The sequence below is a fragment of the Neoarius graeffei genome, chromosome 20 (assembly GCF_027579695.1).
Source record: "Neoarius graeffei isolate fNeoGra1 chromosome 20, fNeoGra1.pri, whole genome shotgun sequence".
Lineage (NCBI taxonomy): Eukaryota > Metazoa > Chordata > Actinopteri > Siluriformes > Ariidae > Neoarius > Neoarius graeffei.
In genome coordinates, this window is record NC_083588.1 from 7,346,542 (window position 1) to 7,358,212 (window position 11,671).

The 11,671-nt window shown below is 41.3% G+C and overlaps 1 gene segment (V, D, J or C); it reads right to left on the bottom strand.

Annotated features, from left to right (window-relative positions):
- Positions 1-7,838: 7,838 nt before the first annotated feature.
- On the bottom strand, positions 7,839-8,321 carry LOC132869393 (Ig heavy chain V region 914-like). The segment is given in 2 exon segments: positions 7,839-8,158; positions 8,262-8,321. Coding segments are annotated over 2 exon segments (360 nt in total).
- Positions 8,322-11,671: the final 3,350 nt, after the last annotated feature.

An 11,671-nucleotide genomic window follows, 5' to 3' on the forward strand; every position in this document is an offset into this window, starting at 1 on the left:
GCACACTGAACAGGCTGAAGGTGTGCCATGATGAAAGGATTCACGTACCTGAATTGAAGATCTGTTGATATTAAAGCAGATCCAATGTGGACAGCCTCTGCTTATGGTCTTTACACAGGAGGAGAAAAAAAGAAAGCTTCCGGTCTCTGCGTTCTTCCGAAAAAAAGAGAGAAAAAAATGGAAAAAGGAAAACGAAAGTGGAAAGTAAAAAAAAGAAAGCGACAGCACAATAAAAATGAAGAGGATATTGGAAAATTATTTGTAGAAAAAAAAAGATTAGTAATTAACGCCAACACTCACGGAAAAAAAGACTAGTCAGAAACAACTTGGGAACCACGAAGTGCATAGCACAGAATGCGCATCCCAATCGCCAAAAAGTATATTCATCTAATTCATCAAACAGTGTGGATTCTGCAGCCTGGTTTAATGAGACTCTGATATAATCGATCTGTAAGGTCTTAGCTTCATAACAATGCTGTCGTTAGAGTTGACGACTTGAATATCAATGCCAGGAGAACATGTTCTCATATTTATTCCACTCTCTCAGTCCTTTGAAGCTCAGCATGTTGGGTAGATGTTGTGTGAATAGAGAAAGAGCGCCCCTCACAGGCCTTAAAGCTGAAAGAAAAACATCATGTTCAGACATTTCTAATGTGGCTGCTGGATAAATATACAGGAGACACTACAAGACCAAAGGTGGAGGAAACTTTCTAAATTTGACTGTTTATCAAAAAAGGAAAATAACTTCCACTTCTACTGGTTAGAAACATGGGACAGCCGCTATGCCCGTAACCATGCCGTTTCATAGTAACCAGTTTGAACACACCAATCTCTGTACTCGATGCCATGTTCTATCTCCGCCCCTTCTTCTGACTCCCTGTATTGGTCACAGAGGATACCAGGTACAGTTACATCACGACTGCTTTAAACCAGCAAGGGAACCGAAATTCTGGTCTCCCTGGCTGTGGATCTCCTCTCTGGTGGATTCCACGCGTGAAAGAGAGGCCGATGCGTTTTGCACTACAGAAGGACTGAGAACAAAGGACCAGTTATTGATACCGGACTTTAGCCAAAGTTCAATGTGCTTGATCTTCGCAGAGTTGTAATAATAACTGAACCGGTTAGTTACTGCAGCCCACGCAGTGTTTCAAAGAGAAAAGGCGACCGGATCCATTTTCCCTTTTTTCAACATCGACGAACTATAAACAAGATTCCTTCGAGATCATCGGACAACCGACGGAGCACCGAGGATCTACAGCTGACAAGCTGAAAGAACAAAACCGTCTTCTTCCTGGACCTGCATCCCGCGCTCTCCCGGATAACCGAAGACTCACTTCCAATCGCTAATGAGGAAGGCTGGCATCTGGGCAAAATTTGTTAATTTTTACTTGTAGCTAGTTAAAGGTCCCATGGCATGAAATTTTTTCACTTTCTGAGGTTTTTTAACGTTAAAATGAGTTCCTCTGACCTTCTTAAGTCACCCCAGTGGCTAGAAATGTCATAATGTGTAAACCAGACTATGCCCACCCTTTGTCAACATTTGAGAATGGCACGTCAAAATGGCGCGTTGATAGGCTCTTCCCTTTACAATGTCAGCAAGGGAGATGATCCCCACGCCCCCCCTCTGGATTCCCACCCACCATATGGATTGCCCGCCCAGCTCAAAAGTTGCCACCATAGATACGTCACTTCAATTTTGTAGTGAGGAGACCATAGAGGACACAACAACATGGCACCACCTAAGCGAGTGAAACATGGAAATTGCGCTGTACATGGATGTGACAACACAGAAAGGAGTCTGTTTTTACTGCCGACGGGAGAGCCCCTGAAGACGCAGTGGCTTAATTTTATTTACTCCAATAATACGCCGTCGAGTCTACCTAAGATGGTGTATGTTTGTCGGAAGCATTTTCCTGATGAATGTTTCCACAACTTGGGACAGTACAGGGCAGGTTTTGCACATCAACTGTCACTGAAGCCTGGGTCCGTACCAAGCATCCCTGCCGCATCAGCCACAAACACCGAACAAGTAAGTGTATAACTGTTAAGTCGTTTTGCCGTGTTTTAAAATCGGTGCATTAGCCTTGCAGTGGCTACATTAGCTGTGCAGCTAATCGCTTCCTGCAGTTAGTCAGGTACTCTGCGCTACAAAACCAAAAAGCATGCAGCATGCTCTGTTAAACTGAGTTTAGTCTGGAAATTGACTGTAACTTATGAGCTTATGTTTGACTATTGCACCGCAATGCATGTCTTCTGTTGGATAAGCGATATGTTGCTGTAGTTGCTGCTTCTATCCTCTTTGGTTATGGAGTGCATGTTCAAGCCTAGGGTATTATACGTTCACACACAGGTAGCATGCCTGCAGCTTGGTCAATATCAGGTCTCTTTAATTTTCAAACCTCTTCCTTTAAGTTTCAAAATTCTCTTTTATACCTTGATAAAGAGTACAAGATACCTTTTTATGCTTAAGTTACAGCAAAATAGATTTTAACGTTCTTTAATCAAAATAAGTACCTTTTTAATAGCTTTTATATAAAAGAAATACCTTTTAGATACCTTAAATCAAAATAGTTACCTCTCAAATACCTCTTAAATGAAAAGTTACCTTTTGAATGTGGTTGATATTAAAGGTGGGGTATGAGATTTTGGAATAACGGTTCCCGCAAGCCATATTTTGAAAAGAAACACGCCCGCCCTCGCCATGCTCCCCCCCGCGTCTCCACCCCTCCTCCCCCTTATAAAGCCTGAGAAAATCAGCCTTTATAATGGGTGTCTATTGCGTTACACACCAGTGGAGAGTGTAGAGAGCTTGGAAAAATAGCTCAAACTCTCTCATTTAAACTGTGTTTTCAGCCCCAATTTTCACTCAACACACATAATTTTCTCAAAAGTAGTAGCCACACTTGTCCTGATTCACACAATGTGTCTACCTACATGATAGGACTTGCAGTTTTTGAATGAGAAGCCTGAAAGTGAGGAGAGCACAGCCGCCCAGCCCCATAGACTTCCATTATAAAACTTGGCAGAAAAGTCACTCGTTTTTAACTCGCTCTAGTGACCTCATTTTTTACACTATAGACAAAAAAACTTACATCACTGTGTTCAGGAGATCCTTGTGGCGCTCACTGTGAAAGAATTTTGTGAATATCTCCTTCCATTTTCGTGTAAATCCCCGTTGTTTGGAGGGAGTGCACTGAAAAAATCCTGGCTGCTCACTCTCACACATAAACACACAGAAGGGACGGGCTCCTCGCGGGCTTCAGTCTGATTGACGTGTCAGTATCCAATCATTTTGAGGTGGTACCTCGATATGATTGGATGGTGTTTTTCCTTTATTTTACACTGTAGACCGGATTAAAATATTTCGTTTTTGGGTCAAACCTTCTATTGTACTGCTTGCAACATGGGTGTGAGGAGCTTTTCAAGCAATATGGTAAAAAATACTCCTGAAAAAAATCTCATACTCCACCTTTAACCAAACACAGTTGTTAATCACATACAAACCATCAAATATCACTCAACGTATACCCATGGGCCCCCCCACACACACCTTCACTCGTTAATCAAGAAATCTGACCCTGGTGCAGGCCTGATTTGAAGCTGGGGTGCGATGAGGCCTAAAAACTTGAATGGCCACTTCACTCTGACGTGAGCAGAAAACCAACAAAAAAAAGCACGTGCAAGTTCAGTTAGTACCCACGATTCCCAGACGAATTGTTCATGGGGATAGCAGTCACCGTTCAGCAGTTAGTACACAGCATCACAGGAAGAAAACAGCAGAGTCCGTCCACTGGGAAGACCAGGAAAACCGCTCCGACCTCTCTCTCCACATCTCCTTTAAGCATATTAACTCAGTTGAGCCACAATACCAAACGCAATTCCATGGCGAATTAACGTGAAGTCTGTTTTAACTAGGAAGCATTACAATGCTACCGTAACAGTATGATATCCAGGCACATATACCAGTGGCGGCTGCTGGTTTTTAAAACAGGGGAAGCCCATTTTACGCATTCATCGTAAAACCTGTAGGCCGGATATCAAAGCATAGAAAGGTGTGCCCCATTAGCATAGTGAACTAGACAACCCTACCTAGTGGCAGAAAGTATTTTTGCTTGTACATTTCATGTTATAGTCTGGCTTGCCAGGCTAGTGCCTCATATCCTTAATAAAAAATATCAAACATCCAAAAATCACTGGCTATTCAACGAAGAGCCTTGAACATCATACCCTGATATGCAACACAGAGTCTTTAACACAACACCCAGCTGTGCAACACATCCTTGAACATCTTCTGCAACACAGTCTGGAAATCCATAACCAGGTAGGCTATGCAACACACAGAACCTTGAATATTATACCCAGGTATAACCTATAACACAGAGCCCACCATTCTCTTAACATTACTGAACAATATACACACTTCAGATTCATGAACATTATATGATGCACACTATTTATACACAAATTCTGCCCTCCGCTCCTTTTCCAGAAAATGGTCTGTGACCCTGTCATACTAGCTGGTTGTGCTTTCCAGAGACTTCACCAATTTCTGTTAGCAGCTAGCACTGCAGATCCCAATAAGGCTCAAGCTAGCCTACAACCAGATTGAACTACAAATGAAATAAACGAGTGAATTCACGAATGATCAAACTGATAGAATGAATGAAAGTTAACGGAGCACAATGAGTAATATTTACATTTATTTACAGAGTAATGTACAGAGACATCAATGAGAAGAAACGTTTATATGAAAAGAAATTCGGACAGCACTTTGGCACACGACTACACTTTCTCGACATCCGCTAGGGACTGATCATGCTTCCGTGTTCCTCACCGACGCCGAAGTACAGAGCCCGCCCTCCTCATGTCTTTCAAACACTACCTCCAATAATCCTTCATCAGCCCGGCTTCTTGCCCCTCCCACTATCTCGTTGGTCCCAGAGAAGCCCGGCTTCCCTGGAAGTGATGATTTTGTCGATTTTAACCAATAACAACTAGCCGAAATTGGCTGTTCAGAGCCCTCTCATAGACTGCAACGGATACCCGGCTGCCAGCGCATAGAGCCCATTGTGACAGCCAGTGTTGCCAGATTGGGCGGTTTTAAGTGCATTTTGGCGGGTTTTGAACATATTTTGGCTGGAAAACGTCAGCAGTATCTGGCAACGCTGGTTACAGCCTGGCAGCAAAGGTGATTCTCATAGCGAACTGCAAGTTTGTCAGACATCACTCAAATAAGTTACAGGATAGTTATGAGCATAAATACAATCTTGGGCATATATTATGTTATGCAAGTTATTGTTTTAATGAAAATTCAACATCATAGATGCCGCAGTTTGGGGAGAGAATTTTAGGGGAAGCTCGGCTTCCCTTGTTGTCTCTGAGAAATCGCCCCTGACATATACGTAGTATGCTAAGCTAACTAGCAGGTCGCTAACTAACATCACAACATCATGTCTTATCACTATAACGGTTAGTTACAGCATAGAACAAAAGGCACATACTTATTTACCTTTTTTCGAGTTACAATCAAGTTGTTATCATCAGGACCACGAGTAGTCGACCTTGTAGATAAAACTTTGAAATACTCTCAGCAGCATGCTACTCGTCGCTCCTTTCTCCGGACACAGTACGTCTCTCACGAAACCCAACACTACCCTGGCCTGCACCACTTGTCCCGCCCCATTTGAGGGAACGGCTTGGATTGGCTGTTAATTTGTTAAAGACCCAATAACAATACATAAACAGATTTTTGAATTTTTGAAACAGAAAGAGATTTTTGAAACTTAAAGGAAGAGGTTCATTCATTATTCTATTTTGGAATGAAAGATGAAATTTAAAAAAGGGTGCAGCTTGATGTTTTATTTAAAACAATACAAGCAGAAATGGCTCTATTGTGTTTTTGAAATGTATTGCCATCATCAAATAGTAGTATTAGAAAAGTGGACAACATTTCTGATCGTTTTCTTATTTTGTAATATTCATTTATTCCTTTATTGAATTTAATTTGACTGATCCTATATTTCACCCGGAAGTAAATTACACCGCCTGGCTCGCGCTCACTCATGTCTCACTTACAACACACGATGACAACGATAGATCGACCTCCAGCGAGTTCATGGATGCTATGCAGAACATGCTCTTCAAAGGCCCTAAACGAATCTACGTGAAGAAGACATGTCAACACACAAAATTGCAACTATTTTTCGCCATGTCATGCGGATGAGAATAAACAAACCATAACGCTCCCAACCCGCCCACAAGCTTAGGCTTCCAGGTCACCCAAAACCTAAGTTCTAAATCAACTAAAACACAATTCAGAACAGCATTTTTCAAAATTGCTTTTTCCCTTTTTCTGCTGTTCAATGACTCATTTTCAGTAACTAAAAATACATCAAAACATGGCTCTGGATTCCATTTCACAAGTCATACACAAGTGTAAAAATTCATAAACGAGTCCTTTTTCATTTCTCATGTGACTTCCAAAATAGAATAATGAATGAACGAAAAAGTACACGGACCCTAAAGAGACCTGATATTTCATTTTGTACGCCTTTATTTATAACATTTTGAGTCTTGTTTATATTTTATTTCATAAAGAAAGAGTTTCCAAACTTTTTGATTTCATTTTGTAAATAAAATACCTGTAAGAGGATTATTGCATTTAATGGACCATTGTGTGGTGGTCCTTATAAATTTTGTTGAGGAAGTTTAGAAATCAAAATTGGGGTAAAACTCAAAAGAGGTAAATTAAAGGGTAATAATACATTTTAAATACACACTCAAGATAAAATACAACATAGCTACTTGGGACCTGGGTTACACTTATATTTTATATATATTGTATCATTTATATTGAATTATTCCTTGGCTGCTATTGTTGCTATCGCTGGTCAGTGTTAGTTCGCTAATTCATGTCAGCTATTTCAATAAATGGTATCTCTGGAATAAACTGTGTCCTGCTTGTTACAATAGTCACTGAAGTGCCAACTTCTATCAAGAAAAGTACTCTAATTGCCTTCACCCATTTGTCATATGAATGTTATAGACCTAGAGTAAACCTATTACACGAGAGTAAATACTCACTCAACTAGAGCAACATCACCACGAAGTTGTTCCATTGATTTTAATAGTTTGGCTATAAACTATGAAACACTTGAATTAATGAATTTGAGACTGATTTGATCAGCCCTTTGCACCTACAAACGGCTGTATTATTTTTCTCTGCCTGTTCAAGAACTTACTGATGTCAGAGAATAGATTTATGGATGATTTACTCGACCTTCCTTTTTCCCCAGAATGCCTTTGTGGAGAAACTAAAAGTCGGTGGACTAATGACACATTTTCTGATCAAATACAAATTACACAAAAGGACAGACAACAGAACTGCACTTTTAGTGTTTTGTTGTAATAATTTACTCCACATTATTCTGATGATGCCATGGATTAAAGAAATGACAAACTATTAAAACTGATTTTCTTCCAAGAGAATGAAAAATATGACAGAGGGTGTGGCAGCGGGGGCGTGGTCGAGCACCAGTTTGTGATTGGACGGTGAGGCCGAGTAAGGTTGGTGGCAAAACCACCTTCAAATTAATGGTCTGTGTCAAATTAATTGTGTGTGTCTTGCAGTGCCAGCTGAGGGCTGATACGGCCATGTTTAGATGTGGATGAGAAATCAGCATGAAAGCTGAAATAAAAATTGAACCCACCTGTACCAATACTTCAGTGTTCCACGCCCCACTCCCCCCAAAAAGTGTTCCAGATAGTTTATTATTTGTACTGAGAGGATGTCTCAAGGGCATCACAAAGTTTTTGTAAGGGGAATCCACTATTCTGTGTCACTGTGTGTATCTCGCGCAGTAATACACAGCTGTGTCTTCAGTCTGCAGATTCTGTCCTTGAATTGTTATTGTGTAAGTAGCAGTGTCTCTGGAGATGCTGAACTTATTTTTCAGTTTCTCACTGTAAGCTGTACCACCACTACTATAGATGTTTCCAATCCATTCCAGGGTTTTCCCTGCAGTTTGTCGGATCCAAGCCGTGGCATAGCTACTATCAGTAACAGAGTACCCAGACACTTTACAGCTGAGGGTTAAAGAATCTCCTGGCTTTAACATCACTGAGGTGACCTGAGTGAGCTCTACTGCACAGTCCACATCTGAAAAAAATTAAGAGACGTCACAATTTCAGTCACAAATGTCTGTACAGTATGTTATAACTGCAATAATTTGCTCTGAGTTCATGATTGAAGTGAAACTCACAGGATGAAGCTGCCAGCAGCAGCAAAAATGGAAGGAACATTGTTGAACTAAAAGCAGTGCTAAATTCTCCAGAGCCCACAGTGACCGAGGCTGAAATTTCTTTATATGTAGTTGGAAGGGGGAAAATTTTGCATAAACATTTGCATATTGTGATGCTGGTCCATTCCAACCAGCCTGCTGTTTTTTGTGCTCGACAGGTTTTAATCATCAGAATGAAAAATGTTCTTTGGTACTGAATTGGGTTTGTATTTATGAAAAGACTCAATGTGGAAGTGAAATTTAGTCCTGTAAATGATTTTAAATCTTCTTAGTCATGGAAACTGGATGTCCAAATCATCACACACTTGTCTCATGGGAAATTATTTTGTTAAAACCTTGAATAAACTTGCTGATCTGAAACACTTGCTGATCAGGAACACTTTTCTGAAGTGTTCCTGAGCCCGAACAGTGATTTCCACTCCAGACACATGTCTACTTTTAATGCAGTGTCTCTTGAGGGTCTGAAGATGACAAGCATCCAATGTCAATTTTCAGCCTTGTTTCTTGCATACAGAAATTTCTCCAGATTCTCTGAATCTTTTAATATTATGTCCCATAGATGATTGATCCCCAAATTCTTTTCAATTTTACATTGAGGAAAGTTATTCTGAAACTGTTGCACTGTTTGCCAATGCAGTCTTTAACAGAGTGGTGAACCCCTCCCTCTCTTTACTTCTGAGAGACTCCGCCTCTCTGGGATGCTCTTTTTATACCCAATCATGTTACTGACCTGTTGCCAATGAACCAAAGGTTTTTTTGCACATTACACAACTTATTCCGTCTTTTGTTGCCCCGTCTCAACTTTTCTGAAACGTTGCTGACATCAAATTCAAAATGAGCATATATTTTTCAGAAAACAATAAAATTTCTCAGTTTTAACATTTGATATGTTGTCTGGACTATTTTCAATGAAATAGGTTCCCATGACTTTACAAAGCGGGCGGCACGGTGGTGTAGTGGTTAGCGCTGTCGCCTCACAGCAAGAAGGTCCAGGTTCGAGCCCTGTGGGCTGCGAGGGCCTTTCTGTGCGGAGTTTGCATGTTCTCCCCGTGTCCATGTGGGTTTCCTCCAGGTGCTCCGGTTTCCCCCACAGTCCAAAGACATGCAGGTTAGGTTAACTGGTGACTCTAAATTGACCGTAGGTGTGAATGTGAGTGCGAATGGTTGTCTGTGTCTATGTGTCAGCCCTGTGATGACCTGGCGACTTGTCCAGGGTGTACCCCGCCTTTCGCCCGTAGTCAGCTGGGATAGGCTCCAGCTTGCCTGCGACCCTGTAGAACAGGATAAAGCTGCTAGAGATAATGAGATGAGATGAGACTTTGCAAAGCTTCACATTCTGTTTTTATTTATGTTTTACACAGTGTCCCTACTTTTTGGAATTGTGTGTGTGTGTGATTATATATATATATATATATATATATATATATATATATATATATATATATATATGTGTGGGAGAGAGCGTGAGTGGCTCCTCAGCCAATGAGAGGGCATGTCAGGTGTGGAGGGAGAGTGGAGAGGCGGAGCGGAGTTGAACAAAGGGACAATTCGAAACATGGCAGCGAGCACATGAGCCGGAGAAGTTTGGTGCGGTGAAGTTTTATTCTGTTGACTAGGAAACTTGTCATTTGCAGAGTTCGGGTGTTGGAACGATGTGAGTGGTGACAGCTGGCGAGTCTCTGCGAGAGGACGGCGCTGGGGTCCATGAACACTGGTTTGCTCCGATCCGAACAGGTTGAAAGTTTCCTTCATTCTCTCCCTCGCTCTCCTTCCACGGGTTTGTGAGTATACCCTGCCACCTGACTTCACGCAAAGCAGCACTGTTTTAAGGAGTCCTTTACAACTCCTTAAAGACTAAACATTTGTGCAGCTGCTGGATTAAGTGCTACGGAACTGAGTAACGTCGTTTCACGTTGAGGAACTGTGCTCACAATTGCGTTTATGGACATTCGGAACTCCGTGACATTATTGCCTGTATTCCTACTCGTGCATGGTGATTTCGATTTGTACACTGTAACGTTGAAGGTCTTTCATTTATGTGGTGGTAGCCTTACTTTTGATTGCCCTAGTGCAGGCGTGGCCAACCAGTCGGAGCCCAAGAGCCACAATTCTTACTGTGTTACGGCAAAGAGCCACATCGGCACATGGGCACACAAATATTACCCTTCCTTCTGCGCTCGCGGACACACACACACACACACACAGCCACATTGATGTCACACTCCAACTTAACCAATGCCCCACACCAACATGATAATGATACATTTACTGCAGTACCAAGACCACAGGCCAGTCATTTTCAACAGTGGTGACTGGTGAAGAAAATTGTAGGTGGGGCACAAAGGCAGACATTGTTTACATGTGGGGATTCCCCCCATTGGGGGGGTTCCGGGGGGCCTCCCCCCAAAAATTTTGGATTTCTTAGATACAATTTCCTGTATTCTAGTGCATTTTGGAGTTACCTGTTTAACATCGAAAATGCAAAAGCCATTTTGATTCAGCTTGAATTCTCAATTGCATGACCTGCACAAGACCTGCATTCAAATAAATAAGTATTCAAATAAATACAGTCAGTCGGAAAATGGAAATTACAAAGTGCTAATTTAATTTCCTCAAACAGTATGTGTTACTGTCTCTGATTGTTTTGTAAATTTTTTGAAGAGCTGTACCTGCTTTTGTGATTGACTTTTTAACGTGATTAACTTGTGTTTACGAAGTTCACTCCCTTTCGGAAAGTCCTGGTCGATTTTAGCATGTAGTGAGCTGAAGTGACGCTGAAGATTTGAAGCCTTGAAATGCGACAATGATGACTGACATAGAAGGCAGAATGGCTTGCCATAACGTTCAACGAAAAAATATAAATCCTCCCACTCTGTTAAAAACGTCCTGTTTTCATCTTCATATTTTCTTTTTGAAGTGCATTTTTTCCCTGCCATTTTGAGATCTGAAATTTAGCATATCATCTCACGCACCTGCGCATTTGTCATGATGTGAAAATACCGTAATGAAACCAAGCGAAGCACCTTTAATAAAATAACCGTAATTAACTGCAGTGAAGCGAAAACGCACATAAAACCACAAACGAACACCAACTTGGACGTGAAGGTGAGAGCCGCATGACACCAGGCAAAGAGCCGCATGCGGCTCGTGAGCCGCAGGTTGGCCACCTATGCCCTAGTGAGTGTATTAAGGTGGGCTAATCAGGCTTATTTTGTTTTTTTTGCAAACGAAATTTACTGTTTGATACTATTATTCAGTGTATCTATTAGTGCAGTCCCGGGACCCATAGGTTTGTTAATTGTGTTGTGTGAAACACCTAGGTTGATATTGAAAATAAGAGTGTTGGGTTAATAAGAAACTGAATGTGTTAA